At 47.1% G+C, this 23625-nt stretch overlaps 1 protein-coding gene across 3 annotated transcripts in view; it reads right to left on the bottom strand.

The window, feature by feature from the left end:
- ENTREP1 (endosomal transmembrane epsin interactor 1) overlaps window positions 1-23625 on the bottom strand; it is a 367539-nt gene that overhangs the window by 171871 nt on the left and 172043 nt on the right. For 2 of the 3 annotated variants that reach the window (XM_069625780.1, XM_069625782.1), the window contains exon 5: window positions 18944-19051. The exons of the other annotated variant lie outside the window; for it this stretch is intronic. In XM_069625780.1, the coding sequence (XP_069481881.1) occupies window positions 18944-19051 (108 nt within the window). The remainder of the gene's footprint in view (window positions 1-18943; window positions 19052-23625) is intronic. 3 annotated transcript variants of the gene reach the window in all.

Raw genomic sequence — 23625 nt, 5'->3', positions numbered from 1 at the left:
AAACCTAGCATTCTTTGAACTCCTTTCACAGAACTAGGAGACGGCCATTTGAGGATCGCATCCACTTTCCGTGAGTCCATTCGGACTCCTTTAGGTGTTAGGACGAATCCGAGAAACTCAACTTCCGTAACATGAAAAGGGCATTTTTCAAGTTTTGCAAACAGTTTGTGCTGGCGCAGTTTCTCCAAGACAGTTCTAACATGTTTTCGGTGATCGGATTCCGAGGAGGAGTACACCAGGATGTCGTCAATATATACAATGACACAAACATCGATGAGTTCTCGAAAAACATCATTCATAAAATATTGAAAGGCAGCAGGTGCGTTGCACAACCCGAAAGGCATTATCTGGTACTCAAAGAGTCCATATTTGGTGCGGAAGGCAGTTTTCCATTTGTCGCCTTCTCTGACGTGCACCAGGTGGTAAGCTCCCCTTAAATCTAACTTAGTATAGATACAAGCATCTTTTACCTGGTCAAGGAGCTCAGGGATCAAGGGCAGAGGATAACAATTCTTGACCGTTATCTGATTTAAGGCGCGGTAGTCAATGCAAGTTCTAAGGTCGCCTTCTTTTTTTGGTACGAAGAATAGAGCTGAGGAAGCAGGTGACTTTGACGGGCGAATAAAACCATTGGCAAGGTACTGATCCAAATACTGTCGCAAATGAAGGTTCTCCGGTTCAGTAAGGGCATAGATTCTACTACAAGGCGGTTGAGCATTGGGTACCAGGTCGATCTGACAATCATATGGCCGTTGAGGAGGTAAGGTGTTGGCCTGTTCCTTTTGGAAGACGTCTTGAAAGTCTTGATACTCAAAAGGTAATGGTACTGTTGTGGAGGTTACTGAGGCTAGACCCATCTGTGGATTTCCTGGATAACACTTTTGTGCACAATCAGGGAAGGTTATGCTCTTTGCTCGCCAGTCAATTCGAGGATTATGTGTTTCTAACCAAGGGATCCCTAAGATTACCTGAAATTGTTGAGCCTTGATTACGTCAAACACTATGGTTTCCCGATGGCCATCTTGGCCAACCATTGTCATTTCCGTGGTAGAGTGTGTTACCGGCCCGGAGGAAATTTCGGTTCCATCAACCGTGGTAATGACATCCTTGGTGGTTTTTGGACGGAGAGGGAGACCAATCCTGGAAGCCAATTCAAGGTCAACATAATTTCCAATAGCCCCACTGTCGAGGTAGGCTTTTATTCCGTGCAACCGTTGAGGCTGTTTTGGATCTATGAGGACCATAGGCATGATGAAATGCGAGGTCAAAGAGTCTGTCTTCACGCTCGGCAAGCGGACCTCTACGCTTGTCGGGCTTGGTCGTTTCCCGAATCAGGTTCTGGAAGATTACTGTCTGTGGCTCCAACCGCCTTCTTAGGTGGTTTTACCGGGCAATCCCGCAGGAAGTGTCCAGAAGCTCCACAGTAAAGACATAATTGTTTTGTCTTCTTCTTTCTCGTTCTTTCTGAGTTAGTGGTCCTTTAACTCCCCCAATTTGCATTGGCTCTGAAGCGTCGGTACCCTTGGGGCTTGTGTGGGTTTTGATCAGAACTCGGGTTTCAAATCTGGACCAATCCGCTTTTCTATTCTGGAGTCTATGATCAAGTTGGACCACTAAGTCAATGTATTCCGCGCAGAGTTGAGGCGGGTTCACTATTTGAGCAAGAACGTCTTTTAGTTCTCCACGCAGACCTCGGTGGAATAATGTAATTCTTTTATTCTCAGGCCACCCAGTCTCTACGACCAATCTGTTAAATGTGGCTATATAAGATAGGAGATCTTGGTTTCCTTGCCGCAAGGACAGAAGTTTGTTATCCAAGGCCTCACCCTGAGCGTGTCGAGCGAATAATCTTTCCATGCTTGCCTGGAAGCCTTGAAAGTCCTGAAGGATTGGGTCGTCTTGATTTACCAACGGAATCGACCAATCGGCAGCACTGCCGCTGTGATAAGATAGCACAAAAGCCACCTTGGTTTGGTCATTAGGGAAGGTCCCAGGTCTGCATATGAAATGTAAACGTCATTGATTCATGAAAACGGCATATTTCTTGGGATCCCCAGTAAAACGCTCAGGGGGGACAAAGGCATATTTCCTGGCAGGTTGATTTGCACCGGGTTGGTTGAAACCATAAGAGTGGAATTCATCCCGGAGCCGGGTAAAGGCGTTTGTCCTGCCTAACTCTGCAAAAGCTGTTTAGCCAAATCATCAGTTCGTTCTTTGGATAAGATTAGTTCCCTTCTAAGGGCGTTAGTTTCCTGGCGGGCGGCATGCACTTCTGCCCATAATTCCCCCAATAATTGGGCCAGTTGGTCTGTCTCGGAAGTCTCCATGGCACCTGGGTGGGAAATTATGGGTTGGCTTCGCGTTCTGTAACGCTCACCGGGCTCCCACGGAGGCGCGGGCGTGGCTGGGACTGCTGTGACCTCTTCTGCAGAGATGCGTAAGACCCGGAAGATGGACTGGACTGGATTCCCCAACCTGGCTTTTCTGGCTCGGAGGAATATCCCACTGTGTGTGAAAAGGAAGGGTTAATAGTCTGCGGGTGATGTTCCGACCTCCCACTTCCCTTCTCTCCCTCCGTGAAACCCTTTTGGGATTCCCTGCGAAGACTCACCTTAGGTACCAAAATGACGAGCTCTCCATCCTGCTTCTGATGCAGGGGCGCGTTGTGATTCCAGTTACTTCACTGGATTGATGAGTTTAAACTAGTTTGTCCATTCCCGTCGTACCGCAAATGTTTATGGCAAGTTTGGGTTTATATTCACTCATCTGTTCTTTTCTTTCGCAGGTGCTGGAGAAGATTCCGGGCTGCAGGCGATTTGGATGAAGCCAAATTCTGGTAAGAATTCCGACGAGAGATTCCTTTGCAGTTTTAAGTATCTCCTTTAATGTCCAATGCTTTTTCCCCATAGGAGCCGGGGTACAGCAATGCCGGAGGTAAGGCGCCGACCCGAAAAGAGCTGCTGTGTCTCTCTTGCAAATGGGTAAGTCTTGAGTGAGCGTATTGCTAATGTTCTCACATGCTCTCACTAATACAATGTCTGTTTCTTTTCCCCTTAGGGGCCGGGGTGCTGAGATGCCGAAGGTATGGCACAAACCCGAAGGCGGAGAGGGAATTGAACCACAGGTAAGTTCTACTTAGATTCGTGTTTCCCTTCTCACCTCTCTTTCTCCTTCCTTCCAATAGGTGCTGGATGGCGGTGGAAGCTCCGGATGGACGTCGCAGGACTCGAAAACGCCACGTTCAGGTGAGTGAAATGCAGCGTGCTGCGCGTGACGCAATGCGCATTTAAAATGTTTGCCTTCTTTGCAGGATCGTCGGCGTGCAGAACCCGGAGTGCAGATGTATCAGGTAAGGTTCTTGTTTTCACCTGTTCTCTTCCCTTTTCTTCTTTAGGTGTTTCCAGGATGCTGGCAGGCGTGATGGAGGACCAAGGCAGGAGCAGGCACGGTGAGCGTCCAGCTGCTAAGTGCAGAACAACGCGAAGCGTGGTCTGCTGCTTGGGTGTGGCTTAAATAGCCTTTCAAGTAGTTCCAGGTATGTATTCTTCCCCCAGAAATATGTATTCCTCCACCGGTCACACCCTAGAGATCAAGTAGTCCCTAGAAAAATAGTTCCTTCCAATCTTGGAAGTTGCAGCATGGTTTGCACAGGTAAGTTTACACCAAGCACTACTCCCAACCTACTTCTGTATGAGCCTGGCGCCGATGGCGCCAGTACTGATGTCCCCTATGAGCCTGACGCCAACGGCGCCAGGACTGAGTCCAAAGGGCCCCCATCTGGGACTGCTGGGACTTCCCTTGAATGCATGGTGTCTGTCTCTGAGGGTGCCGGGCCTGGTTTGGCTCCTTGGAGGCAGGCATCATGACAGGTACCTGGAGGCGTAATCTTGGCATTTTGCGTTCTCCAGATTTGCAAACAAGTTGATCTCTGGGAAGCCCCATTCCGCGAAGACGTGGGCGACGATGTGTTCGTGTAGCTGCCATTCGTACTCTGTGGGTAGAGGGAAGTCTCTGCTGAGCATGTCTGCCAGAAGATTGAGTTCCCCTGGAATGTGTTGGGACAGGAGGAATATCCTGTGTTTGAGAGCCCACTTCCAAATGTTCTGGGACAGTTTGGATAGCCCTGGAGAGTGTGTGCCCCCTGTTTGTTCAGGTAATACATGGCTGTGGTGCTGTCTGTGAGGACCATTACTGTCTTCCCCTGAAGTTGTGTCTGAAAAGGTTTTAGGGCTTTGAACACCACCAACAATTTCAACAGGTTTATGTGGGTGGACGCTACTGCTGGGGACCTAACGCTGTGTGCTGTGCGATGAAGGAGGCGAGTCCCCCACCCCGTCAGAAATGCGTCCGTAGTGAGAGTGGCTTCTACTGTGGGGGTGGTGAAGGTCTTCCCCTTCAAAAGGTTTTCCCTCGACCACCACTGCAGAGAGAGAACGAGGGCTGCCGAAACAACCACTAGATCGTCCCATTGTCCGCTGGCCTGACACCACTTGCTGTTGAGCCACTCTTGCATGAGTCACTTGCGCAATAGTGCATGTGGGACAAAGTAAATGCAGGAAGCCATCATCCCCAACAGTCACATGGCCTTGCGTACAGTCACCTCGCGACTGGCTACATAGTGAGGGATCTGGAACTGCATGGTTTGAACTCTCTCATTGCAGGGGAAGACGCGATTGTCTTCTGTCCGAATTAGAGCTCACAGAAATTGTTTGACTTGGCTGGGGTCTAGACTGGACTTTTTCTTGTTTATTGAAAATACAAGACTGAAGAGTAGATCTACTGTCTTTTGAGGGTTTGATAGGCATGTTCCGTGCGAAACTCCTCTTATTAGCCAGTCATCGAGGTAAGGATAGACTGGGATGGACTGCCTCCGCAGGTGAGCTGCTACTACCACCAGTACCTTTGTAAATACCTTTGGGGCTGAGGCAATGCCGAAGGGAAGAACTTTGAACTGATAGTGTTTGTCCTGTATCATGAACCTTAGGGATTTTCTGTGCGCTGGCAGCATTGAAATATGAAAGTATGCATCTTTCATGTCCAATGTTGCCATGTAATCCCCCTGCTTTAGTAGATGGATAACCTCTTGCAGTGTTGTCAAACAAAACCTTTGTGGATTGACAAATTTGTTTGCAGGGTGCAAGTCTAGCACAGGGCACATGGTGAGATCCTTTTTGGGTACAAGAAAGTACACTGAATAAATGACCCCGTTTACCTGTAGAACGGGACAGCTTCGATCACGCCCTTTTCTTGCAGGATCTCAACCTCTTGTAGTAGGATCTTCAGAAGTTCTGGCGTTATTCGCCTGGACGTTGGTGGCCAGTATCGGGGTCGTCAGCTGAACTCGATACAATAACCGTGAGTGACGGTCTTGAGCACCCACTGGTCTGTGGTAATTCCCTTCCATGAGTGGAAGAATGATGTTATCCGGCCCCCGACTGGGAAGGCGTGGGAGGGGACCTGGATCGGTAAATCATTTTTGATTTGAGGTTGGGGAGTCTCTAGGGGTGGTGCTTTTACCCCTTCCTTTGCCACAGCGCTGTCCTCTTGGCTGATATTGGTTATAGGCAGCTGCCCCCTGTCCTGAGGACCATGTATTTCTCGTTCTGTACTGATGTGGAGGGACCGCGGGAAAGATTGTCAGCGAAAGGAGCAGGGAGAATTACCCCCTCGCTGCTGATAGGGTCTCTGAGTTAACTGATTTAGTGACTTCAAGGTCTCATGTTCCTTTTTTACAGTCTCTACAGTCTCATCCACTGCCTTTCCAAACAGGTTAGATTCTTCTACTGGTTTGTTAATGAGGGATGCCTATGTTTCCAGTTTGAACAGCGAATTCTTCAACCATGCGTGCCTTTTCAACAAGGTAACTTGGGCTAGTGTTGTTCCTGCTGTCTCTGCAGGATCCAGGGTGTTTTTAAGAATGTTTTAACTCACCTGTCTCCCCTCTGACACAACCGCCAGCAGGCATGATCGTGTTGGCTCTGGGACTTCCTGCGGGCCTTCTTCGAGTAGATTCCATTGAGTGTCGCTGTAACTAGCTAACAATGTGGTATTCTTGGCTATACTGGTGGAATAGGCTGCTGCTGTTGTGATGCGCTTACCCAGGGCATACCATTTCTTGCAGTCCTTGCCCGGTGGTGCCTCTGCTGTGGACAAGGGTACCCCTGCTCTTTTCCTAGTCGTGGTTATCACTAGGGAATCTGGAGTTGCATGTCCCTGGATGTAGAGAGGGTCTGTAGGCGAGGGGAGAAAAAGCTTCTCGACCCATGGGTTAACTGCCCTTGTTTGCGATGGAGTGGACAAAGAAGGGGTGATACTCCTTTTGATGGTGTTTAATAGAGGTATCGCCTGGCTTTAAGGTGGTTTCTCCTTCAAAATATACTCCACAAAGTCAGTGTCTTGCACCACCTCCTGAGTAGCAATCTGGAAGTGTTCTGACGCGTTTTTCAGGATAACACTGAATGCCATCTGGTCATCTATGGGAAAAGCCTGTCTTATAGGTGGAGAAGTGGGAGGATCCATACACAATGTGTCTGGGTCAGGGGTATTGGTCGGTGACAGCCATGGTGCTTCACCCACAGGTTGATCATCACTCCAATCTGGGGGAGTGGTCTATAGGTTCTTCAAAGAGATCTTCATCCTGATCATAAGGGTCCTGAGAGGTCTCCTCTGGTTCGGTTAGATCAAACACCTCCTCCTGAGGAGAGTTGCTGGAGGTCCTTTGAAATGTAGACATTGTAGGATGAGGTCCTCCTCTCTATGCCTTGTAGGAGTGATAAACCTTTCTGAAAAGTCCACAAATTTAGAAAGTGTATTCATGTACCCCTCAAACCTGTCCTTGGTCCATAAGGATGACCCAGAGGGGTCTGGGGGTGGAAGGAGGGCTCTTCTTGGGGACCTGTATTCTTAGGCCGTCAAGTTTTGTCTGACAGAGTCTTATACAGGGGCCGGGAACCTTCAGAAGATTTTTCCTGACTTTCTCGACATTTGGACGTGTCCTTCAACGTGTCTCTAGGCCTATTTGCTGCTGAGATGATGTTTGTGAGACTCTCACGGATCTCCGGCGTGTCTCGAAGGGATTTCAACGGCCCTAGCGGCTTCATCCAGTTTTTGCAGTTGCCTAAACCTTATGCGCCGGTGCGCTCTTCTGAGGTGTTTCGGCGCTCTTATGTACTTTGGTGCTGGCGCCCTTATCACTTGAGTGCCCAGACGCATGCCGCCTAGACGGCTGCAGGGAGGGCTGCTGACCCTACAGATCAGTGGGTTGCGTCGAAGATATCGGCGTACCCGTTGGCGTCTTTGGCTGTCCCGATGAGTCCGTCGAGCAGGCTCGGGGGTTGTGTGCTTTCCTTTGTGTAGTGTGTGCATCCCTGTCGTCGGAGTGTACACTCCCCATAGCATAACCAGTGGCCTGCCTGCCCGGGAACAGACGACTCGGAGTGTGGCTGCTCCGAAGATAGGTCAATTGCCTCTGTCTCGGAGACACGGCTGTCGCTCATTTCCTTGTCACTCTCTGCGCCTGTGGCGGCGGGGGAGCTACCCTCAGCCTGCATCATTGTGTAGGCCACCCACCATTTAACTCGCCGTTCTTTAATTGTCTTAGGACGTAAAAGCTTGCAAGACCGACATGACTCCTTGTGGTGATCTCGAGGTAGACACTTATTACACCTCTCGTGTGTGTCTTTCCGGGGATACTTGCCTTTGCAAGAAGGGCAAAATTTAAAAGGTGTCCATAGCTCAGCTTTATAGCGACAGCAAAGCCAGAAGGGAAAAGAGAGGGGAGAAGGAAATGCATTCTTGAAAAGAAACAGAGTCCCGGACCCCACTCTCACTACTGTGTAGGCCTGGCCTGGGGGCCGAGGCCACGCGGTTGACAGCATCGACAGGAGCACCAGCCGCCGAAGTCTGGAGATGTTTTCAGCGGTCTTCGGCGTTGGCTGTGAAGTAGTCGTCGATGAAGGGGGCGAATAAAAAAATGACCAGAGGTCGTGGACAAAGATATTATATTAGCAATTTTTCGAGTTCTGCATAAGGCCACCAGCTAGCTGGGTGGAAAAAAACAATCTGAGGGACTTTGATGCATGAACGATCTTGAGTACACTACACGTCAGGGATAGTGCCACAAGCACGCTCATGTCGACGTCCCCTTTCAATCCTCGAAAGACAAGATGCAATACTCAGGGATTAATACTAGATGTCGGACTATATTCGCACTTGATACTCATGAGTTCTTCAGACTCAATTACATGTTTCTCTTGTTTCTTCAGTTACATCTTTTATTCTTTTGAATATTCATAGATCATTTCACTGTGTCCATGTGTCTTTACTTCAAGGCGTCACTCTACAACTGTTAGGTTTTCTTTACAGTTCTTTAATGTTCATTGTGGTATGTCGACATCTGTCTATTGTCTCAGTACGAGGGTACATTCAATTTCGTTATCTGAGTGCATAACGTCTCTCGTACACACGATGCAGCATTGGGACAATGCTTGGTGTCATACATACGACTCTTTCACTGTTGTTCCAAAATGACAGAGGTGAGGGGGGTGAGCTTAACAATGGCGTATTTGTCTGCTCCTCTATATTCCCCCTCTGCTCGAGTCCTCAACCACCTCCTCTTCCTCAATCCTCTTCATTTCTTCTGACCATCTGGACTTCTTCAGGATCCACACCTTTTGTCAGTCCCCTTAGGTCACTTGCATTCTTTATATGCTCATCCACACTACTGGTCACATGACAACATTCATTGGTGGGCTGGCAGAATACCCAACGTCCAATATAGTTCTTATGATCCTTTGGGTAGTAGAACTTCATTTCTGGGTGTCCCAACAAACTTTTCTTTATGTTTTCATGGGTGGTGTCTTCCGTCTGTGGTATGTGACCATCTTTCACATCAATCATTATCTTCATCCCTGTAGCTTTCTTTGCAGTTGTCTTTCATTGTCCAATAAATATCCTTATAAGACAGAATGCTAGCAATATCAACACTAGTATTTCTCCAAGTAGTTTGAAGGCATTCACCATCCAGGTCAGAACCCATGAGAACAAGGACAAGAACGAATCATTTTATCTACCTCGAAATCTTCTTCCATTTTTGTATGCAGGGTTGTCAGCATAGTTATTGTCTCTCTCAGTGTTCCATTTTCTACATTGTGGGCAGGTGTGAATGTGCAGCAAGGAGGCCCGATTTTTGAGCAAATGCCTCCTTCCACTGGTGTTATTAGATAGAAAACATACATCTTCTGGAGGGTCATCAGCATGACGATTGCCCTCAGTTCTTCTCTGATCGCGTTAAATCCTTTTATTGTCGTATTGATAATTTGTAGCAGCTTCTATCTGGTTCTGTAACCATTTGCTGTTCACTGAAGTCTGTAGTCTTGGCATGAATATAGATGTAAATATCACAGCTGTCTTGGTGAATGATCTGTGCTCTGCAAGAATGTCATGAGAAAGCGTCTTCTGATTTCGCTGAGAAATAGTTCTCTGTCTTCATTCTTTGGAGGCTAAGCAACCTCCTCTTCCACTGGTGTGCATCCATTTTTGGAAACTCTTCAATATTCTGGTCACCTTTGGGAATCATCAATGCAGGAACATGCATGATCACAATAGATCATGTTCCTCCCCAGTTTTTAAGCAGCTGCATATAAGCCCTGGATCCACAGGCTCAATAACGATGCATTAGCACAGCAGTTCCACCATTCATTCCTGGTACTTCGAGCATGTGCTTGCATCCTTTCTTTTCTCCAACTGGAACCAGGCCTTTGTTTCTAAAGCACATTGTTGCAATCTGTATAGGTATTATGGACACTGGTCCTGCTTCATTGTCAACCAATGTTAGTAGCTTGGAATACTTGGCCCATGACTTTAGGCATATGTCATTTACTATTTGCACTATGCTTACTGATTCGTTCATCAATAAGAGTGCAGTGCATGATAACATTCCTTCTTCCCATCCTGTGCTGGTGGCAACTCGTCCATATACCAATAGCTGAGGCCTCTCCCAGCATCCTGGTAATCCTGGCATTTCTTGTATATCTGCACATTCCAGCCTCTTTGTTTCCGCAATCATTACTTGTTCTCCGGTCAAGGGTGAATATATGAGCATTCTGCTCAACTAGCCTGTCTTTCTCCATCTTCTTTGTTTCTACATAAGCACCTTCATATGGAAATGAGTTCTACGATCGCCATCGTAGGGCTGCCCATCTTCCTTAAATTATTGTCCTGCAAGCTGCTAGATAGTTGAGGCACTTTGCATCGTGTGCAGGTATTTCCTTTGCAATAAATGTTCTGGCTTCATTGATGGCATAAGGTATGAGGAAGCATACTTAGCAGCTTTCATCTGACCTTCTCTCCCCCACCTCCTTTAACTGCTGATACCACATGTTTTTTAAATGAACCGAATTATCAAGATAAGTATTTATTTTTACATGACCTTCTCCAACATCTCTTTCGGATCGAGCAATTTGTTCAAATATACCAGGGAAAATAGTACAGGTTTCAATGTTAGGGAGAAAGAGGGATGTCTCATTTTCAGGTATTTCACTTGATTTATAAAACAATACTTGACAAGAAATAAGTAAATCAAAGAAATAAAGAAAGGTCATGAAACAAAGTGCAACTAGAAGAACCAATACCATATTATTCAAATGCCACATAATCTCTTGTGGGGTAGCTGGTCTCCTTCCGAATGTTCATTTTATATACTGGAAAATTCCCATTTTTAAGTCAGTTTATTCACTTTCACTTATTTTTTAGATTTTATGTTTGGCACTATCAAATACTCAATAAAAATTGCAACAACAATTCTGCGAACAATAGGACAATTTTTAGGATCCTCAAAAAATGTAGCCGCATACACGTGTTGTCTTACTAAAACCGGATAAGACTTAAGAATATTGGTGTAAAGTACATTCAGCAAGGTGCGTAACATTACAATTCTCGGCTTCATGAAAAGATTTATACAGATTGAGTATTGCTTTGTTGTTGACTCATTGTTTTGCTATCACTGTAATATCTCAAGCAGTTTAAGGTGTGCTCTGTAATTGTTATTTCTCCTGGATGTCGTTTAGACTGTTTCGAGTTTTAATTGATACAAAGTTTCTGGAATGGCGGCAAGTCCATTCACTTCCTACTTAAACGTTTTGTGCCTGTCTATTCATTCCAGAATGTTTTTTCTTTAATCTGTGAATTCTTTATCCTTTCCCTTGGTAACCGATCTGGCCTTCATACTTAGAACTTCTTCTCTTGCTTCGCAGTCAACGGGTGTCGGAGGGGATGGGGTCTCTCCTTTGTAGATTTTCACGCCTGTCAAGTGTAGGCACCCCAACTTGGAAATACTTTGCACATGAGAATCTTGGCAGCACATGCAGCATCGGGGTGTGTGCATGGACCTGGCTCAATCCATCCGCAAAAGGGACATACTACTTCCAGCATGTACCTATAGCCATTGCATACTTGCAACATATCCACATAATCTATATGTAGATGCTGAAAAGGACCGTTAGGCCATGGGATTACTCCTCTCACTGTTCTGAAAGAGTATCTTATATATCACAAAGAGGGTAGCCGCCAGACAGAGTTAGAACATGCTGCCAATTCTGTATGTTACTATTTAGAACAAGAAGATCATGGTGTTTTATAAATCACTGGTGACCCATCCTTATGGTCTAATTTTAGAATCCCTTGAATTTTAAGACTACATGCAACTTAATTTGTACATATATACACAGTCTTGTTGAACAAAAAGCTTTTTTGTTATACATTGGTTTATTACATAAAGCTTCTCGTACCGGGATTACAACAATCAAGGTAGAACATCCCAGTACATTTGTAAATGGGCAGACAAAATTAGAGCATGTGTCTCAAATATATTCTGCATCAATACATTTCAAAAACACAACAACATATCACTTGCATTTAGTTTAACAATATCATGAAAAAAATATGAAGATATGAAAAATGAAAAGAAAGAACAACGTGAATACATTTCCAACAATTTAGAAAATGGAACACAAAAGTAGACTGCAACAAAATACAAGCACGTCTAGTAGGCACTGGTTCCTAGTGCAAAGGCATATAGTGGGCGGGACGAAGAGAACACTTGTCCTTATAGAATCAAGCCCCATATGCTATATGTTTGTCTGTGATCTATTGGTGACCAATCCTGAAAATGTATCCTGCCATGAATTTCTGACACACAATGCAATTTACAATAAACTGTGCCACCTGTTCTAATAAATTTGGTGTGAACCAGTGGCAGCAAGACTCTTTCTTGTGATTTGTGTTAAGTTGAATCTGCTCCAGTGCCACCTTCAAAAATGCTAAAGACATAACTGGCTTTCCTGTACTATCTTGTCTCCATAAAGCCTCAGTGGCAAATAAAGAACACCCCTGCGTTTTCCCCAAAGATCCTGTTCTTCCTGTGGTGCACAACCTTGTAACACAATTAATTGTGCAATGGCTAACATATGAAACCCTTCCTTGATTATCATGTACTGTCCTGACAATTGTTTCACACTCTTTGTATCAAAATTAGAAATGGTCAGGAAATACATTGCCTTTTTGGCTTATATATCTGTGGCTTCGTTACTGCGAGAAATCATGTTGCCTTTTTAGTATGGGCTGCGCACTTCGCGACTGTGATAGCCAATGGAATCTTTAGTACTTTAATAAGCTTATGCAATAGTGGCGTGTGTTGCATGGGCGAGCTGTCTGCGCAGAGGAAGCTCCTTTCTTTTCCAAAGTGACAATCCTACATGTATGGTTGACGTCGCATAGGCAGAGTCAGAGTACACTGTCACTCCCTCATCCTCGTATCTCTAAAGTGCAGGGATAAGTGCAACAAACTCTTCAGCCTGTGATGAACAATGCAAAGGCAATCTTGCACTTGTCACTACCTCGAATTCACCCTCCTGATTCAGTTTCACTACTGCTGTCCCATTATGCCTTTTGCCAGTCGTTTGGTCTATCACCCTAATCAAAAGCCATAGTGAACCCGGCAGACAATCGAAAGGGTCAGTGCCCAGAAGAGAGGGACCCAGGGGTGAGCCACTATCATCCTAAAAGGAGAATCAAGAAGGGTCAGCCCCCGGAAGAGGGGAACCAGAGGTGAGCCATTGTCGCTGGATTCCCTGCTCTGCATCTAACAATTTTAATCATTGGGTTTGAAATGACTACCTCATAGCCTGATGCTCTTTGTGTTGTCAATGTGCTTTTAGGTTTCTCTAAAAAAGCAAATAAGGAGTGCTCAACAAATAACATCATTGAGCACCCCATTGTAATACTTGCAGCCTTTTCAATAGCAACATGCGGCAGCAGCTAAAGCTTGTTCGTAAGGGTAATGTCCCTGCATTACTGGGTCTAAAATCCCACTGTTATATGCAAGTGGTTTGTGCCCCATGTACTAAAGCTGTTTTCTGAGTCAAACCTGCTGTCATCACTACACCATTGAAAATAAATAAAACTCTTCATTGTAATCTGAAATTCCTAGCACAGGGGTTGTACAAATCGCCCATTTTAATTCTTGAAATCCCTCACTCATTTCTTCCGTCCAGATTATCTTTTTCTTGTCTACCTGTGCTTCCTTAAGTCCCTTTAAAAGTGAGGGAATATATGTGCTGTAATCAGAAACCCAGGCCCTACAATAATTACACAGACCTAAAAAGTTTGCATTTCTCTTATGGTTTTTGGTTAGCTTTTGGGTGTCACTTTTCTCCCCTCTTGAAAGATCAACTGTCCTATGTATAGGATCTCTTCCTGACAATATTGCAATTTCTCCTTGTCCACTTTATATCCTTTCTCTGCTAATATATTCATGAGCTGAAATTAGTCTTTTCTGCATCTTTCCTCCGTCTCACTGCAAAATGTCATCCACGTATTGAATTATTGCACTCTCAAGCTCTACATTACCCAGATCAGTTTGCAGGACTCTGTTAAAGATCAAGGGGGAATCACAGTACCCCTGGGGCAAACAGGTATGTTTCAGCCGGATATTTCTATATGAAAATGAAGTTATATCCTGTGAGTTCTCATGCAGGGGAATTGAGAAGAATGCATTTTTAAAATCTATTACAGTAAAATACTTGGCTGTTGGTGAGATATTACATAATATCGTAGCTGGATTCAGAACCAGAGGAAACTCTGCTTCATCAATATTATTGAGAGGGCGGAGGTCCTGAATACATCTCCATGACCCGCCTTCAATTTCGTCACAGGATACACAGCCGTGTTGCATGGAGAGTCTGATGGTACTAATATTTCTTGCTTCATTAAAGCGGAAAAGGTTTCAAATATGCCCTCATCAGCTTCTCTAGACATGGGATACTTTTTTGCTTGTGGTAAGATAGCTCCAGGCTTGAGCTTAATTTTGACTGCTCCTACCCCCTTCAGTAGACCTATGTCATAAGCACTACTAGTCTATAAAATGCTTGGAACCTTTACTAAATCCTCCTGAAAGTATGGTGGTTTTTGTCTCACTAATGACATCCCTCGTGGGATGTCTCTGTTCTCTACTTTAATCCAATAGGTAAAGCTTATGAAAAATTCCATTTCATCATCTGAATAATCATCTCTGAATAATTCCTCGTCTGTCAATCTGTATCCTTCCCCAAGAGCTATTACTGCTTGCCATTCTCTTCCTTCGTCATCTGTCCCATGAACAACCACCCTATCCTCTCTGACCACTGCTGCTTCTAACCCTAGAGGAATTATCTGCTTATCCATAGATAGTTCTGGTCTGAACAAAATTTCATCGGGTATTCTTAATGTTTTACCCACTTGTCTGGGGAGCCATGTCAACAGGGCAGTTACTCCATACAAAAATACTTCCGGACCTAGAGGAACTTTCACACGTGTGATTATTTGCTGATCTCCACAGGAAGCTCAAAAATCTTCTGGCTAATGGCGGGAGTCACCAATCGTCCAAAAGTCTACCTTTGGGCCTAGCTCGACTGGATCTTGAACCATCTGCACCGCTACCAAATGTGCAATAGCACATAGAAGCGTTTATTACACGCAGAATCATACAGAGCAGAGTGGTACAGGGTCTGTCTGGGCCCTGCTTCTTGTGGGCGGCTACAGATGCTGCTGGCGGAACCAGAGGAGGCACATAAGGGTCTCTGTGGCTCCTGACATTGGGCCTGTTAATCTGCTGTATGTTGGTCGTGCTCTGGAGGGCTGTTTTAGCATAAAACTGAGGGAAAGAGCCCAGGGATGACACATCCTCGAGAGGTACTGTGGCCACGTTGGAGAGCCTGATAGAAGCTATCAAGGACTCCAAGGCCTTCCTTGAGAATAAGGTGCAGCCTGTGGGCATAGAGGTGTCACTGGTGCAGGCTGATTTGAAGAAGGTATACAAGAGAGTCCCAGAGCTGGAGCAGAGAGTAAGTGACACTGAGGATGTGGTGACAGTGTTGCGGACCCAGTTGACGCCCTTGCTGCTGCCACAATACTGGAAAACAGAGCGGAGGATGCCGAAGGAAGCTCAAGGAGATTTAATGTTCGAATCCTGGGTGTGCCGGAGGCTGATGGCTGAGACACTTGGTATAAAAGGACTGTGGAAGTGTTTCACAATTGAGAGGGCCCACAGGGTGCCTGGGAGAAGACAGCCGGTTGGTACCCCACCAAGAGTTCTGATCGCTACGTTTTGGAATTTCCGAGACAGCAATGCTGTTTTGCAGGATGCCAGGAGGTGCTCAGCATATGAAGTCGGTGGGACAAGGACTCTTGTTTTCCCAAATTTCACACCGGATGTACAGAAATTGCATAAAAGAGGTTACGGGAGCTAAACTACAGGTATGTCATGTTCTACCCAGTGAAATTGAAGGTTTTGTCTGAGGACAGGTCCTACTTCTTCCACGCTCCAAACGATGCCTGGGACTGGCTTGGGTGGCTGGGGAGGTGCGCTCCCGTGGGACTGGGGCTACACACTCCGGGTCTGGTCGGGACTGCAGGCCATGTATGCTCAATCTGACAAATGATAGGGCGCCCTCTTGTCCAGTGCTGGTGAATGCCGATGGGAGGCTGGTGATGGGGCCAACTGCTGATGTCCAGCGGGAGTCTTCATTGCAGCTATAAGCAATGGACAACCCACCACATGACTGCTGCACTGATGTATACTGGGGTCTGCGCTGCCAGTTTTGACCATGGGGAGGGGAGACCACTTCTAGCTGGGTCATGATAGGGGAGGACTGTGTTTCTAAGAGATTGTTTGTCCGGGAGGAATGGGGGTGAGCTCCTCTTTGTTGGGTTTTTGTTTCGGTTGGACCTTGTTCGCACCAGAGTTTTCTCTGAGGGGCCCAATTGTTGATTTTAGTTGATGTTAGGTCTCCGGTAGGGAAAGTTGCATTTGTTGGGAGTGGGAGGGAGTGAGAGGGAATGCGTCTGTGGGGTGGGATGGCAGACGCAGGGTGGAAGGTTCTGGATAAAGGAGTGGAGGATGGATGGTTTTCACTTGGTTCCAGTTTTAATTCAAGTGCAAGTGGGAATGAGAACACTGTTCATGGACTAGGTGGCTGGAACATTTGGGGGTCCCTCTCAGGGGGAGGGGGGAAGTGGCTGGTGTATAGGTATGGCTATTGTTCCCCAGGATGAACCTTAAAGTGATAAGCTGGAACGCGTGAGGCATTCACTGCGCTGTTAAGGGAGACAAGATCCACTCGTACCTTGTGAGGCATAAGGTGGGTGTGGCTATTATAAGTCAGTTCCCCTAGTAATACACCAGACATTGGTTGACTACGAGTGTAGGTACGTGGGGATAGTGGGTAGGCTGATGGGGCAGCCATTGTTACTTCTTGGCTCGTACGCATTGAATGCTATTACATTGATCTTTAGGTTGGCAACAATAGATCAGACAGGCAAGGGAATCAACATCCATTTGGCCTCCCTGGGTGACAGTAGGAATTACACAGTTCCCTCATTAAAAAAATATACTGGCCATCCACTCCATAAATGAGGATATCTATCTATTGGCGCCCAGTATGGGGGAACCATTAACATTAACAATGTTCCAATTTAACAAAGTTAATAAGCGGGCATTAAGCAAGTATGGCCACACGACAAAGAGTTGTTCTGCACCCTCTTTACACATTGTGGCCGTTACCACGGCTTTTTACGGAGGGTCTGGCCAACAGCCAGATTATTGAAATAGTTTGGTGGCAATCAGATTAATTCAAGTTTATATGCACCAAAGAACTGTGTTAATTCAAATGTTTATTAAAGAGTTTGGCGCGCATGATTAGTTTACAGAAAAATAAAATGCGTTGGTTGCTATAAAAATGTCGATACTACTAAAATAAAAACCGTCCACTAAAGACTTACAGCATTGTTTGAGTCCTAGGCCACTCATATGCGGTGAGAATAGAACAACGGGATTGGCAAGCATCAGCAACAGTGGGCTGGGCATGCCAAGGGACAGGATTTCCTGGGTGGGAAGTCAGGAATGCAAAGGGACGCTGTTCAAGAAACGATAAGGAGGTATTTGGCTGGGGCCACCAGGCCATAGTGGTAATAATACACTTAAGAGCAAACTACCTCACAAACATGGGCTGGGGCTACCTTCTAACCACATAAACCCGACTCGTCGATGTATCAAGGGTTTTGGGAGACACAGAATGTATCTGTTCTAAATTAATTCCCATGGAACTTTGGGGATGGGAGAGGTCAGTGGTGAGAATTGATCTCTGTAGGTGCAAACCAAAAATTGGAATGAGAATATTTTGCAGCAGCATGGGGTTTGGTTTTATGTGCCATAGCTTGTTGTGTTTGCGTGTACAAGAGAACGTTGCCCACAACTGGATACACCTGTCGCAGGACGGAACAGACATTTTCCACTTTTAGTTAAAGGGGCTATGAAAAAAGCAGGTTGCATTTAAGCAGTAACAAGACGCAACCATCTTCGGTCTATTGTGGTGTAACAGGCTGATCCGTATAATTTAATATACATCAGATTCTACCACTATTCTAGGTAGAGGGAGGTTTGTTTATGGCCAGGAAGCCCATAGGTGTCAATGCAACAGGGCCCCATGACGTATGCAACAGCACTCCTACACAAAAGAAACAGTTGAAGGGCATCAGCAACCAATGACCTGGCCTGGTAACAGTGCGCGTACAAAGTGTACCAGGAAAGTTCACAGAAGCACTGACATTCGGAAGTGACTCCTCACTTGGCAATGGACCTCATCACGAGTCTGGTGGTAACCCTTAAATGCGGCGGTAGCGCTATTACCGCTGCATTTAAGGGTCCGCCAGATCATAGCTTCGGCTGATTTCCCCCCAGCACTTAGCTGGGGGGAAATCTGCTGAAATTTCGCGCTCATACCGCAGGCGGGAAATCCACCGGCGGTAAGAGCGTGAAATTTCCCAATTGAGCCCAATGGGGAATGGGGCATTCCCGAATGGGCTCAATGGGGAATGGGTATTTCCAGTTCCGCCAAACCCGTGATCCGGCGCTAATAGTGCCGGTGGGTTTGGCGGTAGGGCAGATACCGCCCAACTCGTGATAACGTCTGGAAGGTAAGATTTCAGCTTGAAAGACCTCAGTATACAAAAGGGTTGTTTGTTGAATAAATCCTGGCAAACGCTACAATGTAAATTGCAACCTCTTCCACCAACACAAAGCATGTGCTTTTGTTTACAGTGGGCATGCCTGACCAAACGGGAGAGCTTTGGAGGTACCCAAGCTGAGGAGTGTGGGAGCTGATTCACAAAGAGGTTACCAGAAACAACTCTAGGCCGAACCCGGGGAGAGGTTATTTAATCCACGTAGAAATGACTACTAGGAACTTTGACTTACTTCTGACTTACTCTCTCTTCCCCTGAGTAACTCAGAGTTACTATTGGTCCCTTATTTGAGAATCAAATAGTCTCTCCGGACTCCAGGAGTAAAATCACGTGCACTACAGTTTCTGGAAAACAAAAAGGGTTATCATTGTGCATTGCACTCACTTACTATGCAGGGCCTTCTTGCAGCGAAAAGTTGCAGGTAGCGCAGGGCTGCAGCTACCAAACACACAGTAGTGGTCAGAGCATTAAGTGCACAAAGGGCGAAGAGAACTTTCTGTAAAAAATAAAATAAAAATAAGAAAGTGGCTTTAGTAAAAAGGAAAAAAACAACATTTTATGTTTTCTGCTTATAATCAAACATTCCTCTCGACTACCCAGTGAAGGAACATTTTACATTTACCCACATGTGAAAGGCAGCTCTTTTTCTTTAGCGCAATAGAATTCACATATTTCTTGTCAACCAGTATCTAGATATTTGGGTAAAAAAGATAAATATGCTACAGATTATGAAAAGATAACTGGGAAGCAAATAAAATAAACAGATATTCAAATTGAGAATAAAATCCTTTACTGATATGAACAGACTCCTAGAAACACTTTGCACAGAGAAGCAAAGCACTGACTTGGCTATGATGAAAGGACTGCCCCGCCTGTAAGAGTACCCACCTTCCTAGTTTATGTATTTTGCAACCTCTACTGATGTACAGTGCCCAGTTGGTTCCTGATAACAAGCATGAAGGTTGAGAGTCCTGACCTCTGGATGGAGAACCTGACCCCCCCTCGCCTGAGAGCAGATCCTCTCAGTAGGGAAGACGGCGTAGAGGGCAGATGGACATTTCTAGAAGGTCCAGGTACCACGCTTTCCTGGCCCAATCCGGAGCAATGAGGATCATGTGGGAGCCGAACCTCAGCAACCTCCTTAGCACTTGAGGAGTGACGGGGACTGGAGGAAATGCGTACAGCAGTGGGAATGACCAATCCACTACGAATGCGTCTCCTAACGCTCCTCTCGGAGGAAATTCCCTCGAGCAGAATCTCTCGCACTTCCAGTTGGCACTGGTGGCGAAGAGATCCACTTGTGGGGTTCCCCAAAGGGTGAAGATCTCCAGAAGGACTTCCTGAGCCAACTCCCACTCGTGAGAGACCGTGCTCTGCCTGCTCAGAGCGTCCGCCGCCGCATTTTCCTCTCCAGCCAAATGAACTGCCGTGAGCGAAATTCCCTGCTGGATAGCCCAGAACCAGGAGCTGCATTGCCTCTCTGCACAACGGGAGTGACCCTATGCCCCCTTTTTCGTTGAGGTATTGCATGGCCACTGTGTTGTCCATCATTATTAGGACACTCTTCCCCCGTACAGACGGCAGAAAAGCCTTCAGGGCCAGCCTGATGGCCCTCAGCTCTAACAGGTTGATGTGGAGTTTGGACTCGGATGGAGAACAACGACTGCTGGCTGTCAAGTCCTCGGCATGAGCTCCCCATCCGGTGAGGCAAGCGTCCGTCACTAGAGTCACCTCTGGCCATGGTTGCCAAAATGGTTCCCCTTTCATTAGGTTCCCCTCGTTGGCCCACTACAGCAGATCCTGTGAGACAGAGAGTGAAATCTGAACGGGATCCGACATCTTGCCTGCGAACTGCGACCACTGCATCTTGAGAACCCATTGCAGAGATCTCATCCGCAGACTGGCCTCTGGCACCACAAAAATGTAGGATGTCATGAGGCCGAGCCACCTTAAGAATTCAAAAGCCGGGAGACTCTGGGCATGTTGAAACTTGTCCACCATCTGCACAATGTGATGAGCCCTGACCTTGGGAGGCGAGGACTTCCCCAAGGACGTGTCCAACACAGCTCCGATGTACCAGAGCCGCTGGGAAGGTGTCAGATACGACTTCTTGAAATTGAGGGAGAAGCCCAGCCGGTGGAGGGAGCGGCAGGCGACACCGAGGTGATCCAATGCTTGTTCGGGAGAACGCGCACGGATCAGCCAGTCGTCCAGGTAGGGGTAGACTTGAATCCCCCCTCGCCTCAGACACGCTGCCACAACCACCATCAGCTTGGTGAAGACCCTTGGGACGGAGGTCAATCCGAATGGCAGAACCCGAAACTGAAAGTGCGAGTCGCCAGCCGCAGACCTCAGGTACTTTCTGTGCCTGGGATGAATCGGCACATCAAAGTAAGCGTCCTGCAGATCCAGGGACACCAACCAATCCTGAAGTTGAAGGGCCTGGAGGACTGGAGGACTTGAGAAAGAGTGACCATCTTGAACTTGTCCTTGCTGAGAAGTTTGTTCAACCAACGCAAATCCAGGATGGGTCTCAATCCCGTGTCTTTCTTTGGAATCAAAAAATATGGGGAATACCAACCCTTGTTCCTCTCCGCCACAGGTACCAGTTCTATAGCACCTTTCTCCAGCAGTGTTAGGATTTCCTGCACAAGGAGCGGATCCGGAAGCTTCAAAGAGAGATTCCCTGGTGGATTGTTGGGAGGCTGCTTTAGGAAGGTAAGGCAGTAGCCGTGGGCTATTGTATCCAAAACCCACGCATCTGAAGTAATGGCTCGCCATTCTCCGAGATGCTGAGACAGTCTGCCCCCAAACTGGCAAACAATGGGACATGGCCTCATGCTTGTTTAGGAGTGGCTGCGGCAGTGCATGAAGGCAAAGAGGCAGCTGCCTGAGCAGCTTTGACACCTATATTTCCCCGACCACCATGGGTACTTTTACGTTGACCCATTTGACTGGCAGCTCCTCTCGTTCTACCAAAGGAGGAGTAGTAACAAAAAGAACCTCGCCTCCACTGCTGTCCCCTAGGACGAAAAGGCGGAGATTGATGCACTGCGGCGCTCAAAGATTTCGCCGCAGCTTTTGAGGTCTGCAACCTCTCAAGGCCTTGCTGCCAAACAAATGGGTGCCATCAAAGGGCATGTTCAAAAGGCGGGCTTGCACATCCGGAACAAAACCGGACTTCCGCAACCAGGCAAACCTGCGTATAACGGTGCTTGCAGCCATGGACCGGCTAAAACTGTCGGCTGTGTCCAAACCCGACTGAAGGGATTCATACAAGGCATCCTTGCCATCCTGTACGAGAGCAAGGAACCCATCCCTTTCTTCCCCTTCGGGAATATGCTCAGCCGCTAGAGAAACACAGTTCCACAGAGTGTGTGAAACCCTTGCTTAGGCACAAGTGGAGTTGGCTGATTTCGACGCCATACTCCCCGCAGAAAATACCTTACGAGCCAAACCGTCGAAGCGTTTGTCGTTCCCTATCAGGAGGGATGGTAGGGTACACTGCCTGCCTCGAGGTGGCCATAGCCGCCTGAACCACCAAACTCTCAGGAGTGGGGTGAGTAGATAAGTAGCTGGGGTCGCTAATGGAAGGGCAGTACTTATTTGTCAACGATTTGTTGATAGCCTGAAGAGATTCCGGTGATTGCCAAGCAGCCACCCTTTTCTGTAAAGTGAGATGAAAAGGTAAGACCGGGTCAGAGGACGGACCTTGATCTAAAATGTGTGCTAGATCATCTTGTACAAAATGTTCAGGAGGACTGGACCAGCCCAGATACTCTGTGACCCTAGCCATGAGCCTCCTGTATGACGACTCAGCATGAGCCCAACGGGTCAGCCCTTCAAATTCCACTTCCGGAGAAGTGTCCAAACCACTGGCATCGTGAAAAGTTTGCCTCAAGTCCTCCAAGGGACTGTCTCCAGAAAAGACAGGAGCCACCTCAGGCTCAACAGGGTCCACATCAAAGTCAGACCTTTCCTCCTCCTCATAAATGTCATCCAGAGGGAGGTAAAAGTCCTGCCTCAGGACAGAAGAGGGGCTGGAGTCCACCATAGGCCTCACAGACTTAGACGTAGCCTTCCTCGGAGGATCCACAGTATAAGGGATCTCCAACGGGAACATTTCAGACAAAAAGCGCCAAAGGCGTCGAGGGCGCTGAAGGCTTAGACACCAAGAGCGCCGATGGCTTTGGCGTCGACATCGACAACTGTGCCGACGGCGCCGACGGCTGTTACAAAGGCAAAGCTTCGACGCCGGTATCTGACGGACACTGCGCAGATGGAGTTGACGCCAACCTCGAGCCCTTAGAAGGTTTCTGCAGTCTCGCTGGGGACGAGGAACGAGACCTGGAGGCAAGTCTCTTGCGAGTATCCTGAGCCTTGTCCGAATGGGACCTCAAAGGTTCTCGATGAGAGTCGTGTCAAGGACCCGAGCCTGAAGGCGTGCAAGCCACGGTACGAGACCATTCCTTGCTGGCTTCATCAGAAGGCATGTTCGGAACTGTGCCCTGCGATTGAAAAATCGCCAACATCTGCTCCCTAAAGGCAGCCCATTCCTCCGGAGTCAGTGTTGGGCATACCACTTTCCTTCCGGCACCATCCTCTGAGGAGGACGGGGAAGGCGACCAGTGACATCGCTTCCTAGAATGCCGAGACGAGGAAGACGAATGGCGGGAACCACTACGGGACCAAGATCCCCAGGCCTCCTCCCGACATGGAGAATCGCCTCTCGAGTCATCGGTGGACACCCTCTTGGACTAAGATTTTCGGGACTTACTGGGTTTAGAACCCCTACGTAACTGAATCTTTCCTTTATGCTCGCGCAAGGCCTTAGCAGTCAGCCACTGGCATTTGGAACAGTCGTCGGTGTTGTGACTCTCGCCCAAGCATTACAAACAAATGCGATGCGGGTCGGTGACCGACATTTTAGACTTGCAGTCCTGACAAGTCTTGAAGCCAGACCGCAGAGTCGGAGGGGTCATAACAAAAATTCCCTAGCAAATAAAATAAAGACACTGCAAACTAAAATGGCAGCTAAAAAAGCCACTCTCCCCCTTACCGAGATACCAA

Source organism: Ambystoma mexicanum, chromosome 6p (genome assembly GCF_040938575.1).
Source record: "Ambystoma mexicanum isolate Mex_15411 chromosome 6p, UKY_AmexF1_1, whole genome shotgun sequence".
In the NCBI taxonomy this organism is placed as follows: Eukaryota; Metazoa; Chordata; class Amphibia; order Caudata; family Ambystomatidae; genus Ambystoma; species Ambystoma mexicanum.
Note: the sequence above shows the minus strand (reverse complement) of the source record. Positions and strands in the feature narration are given on the sequence as shown.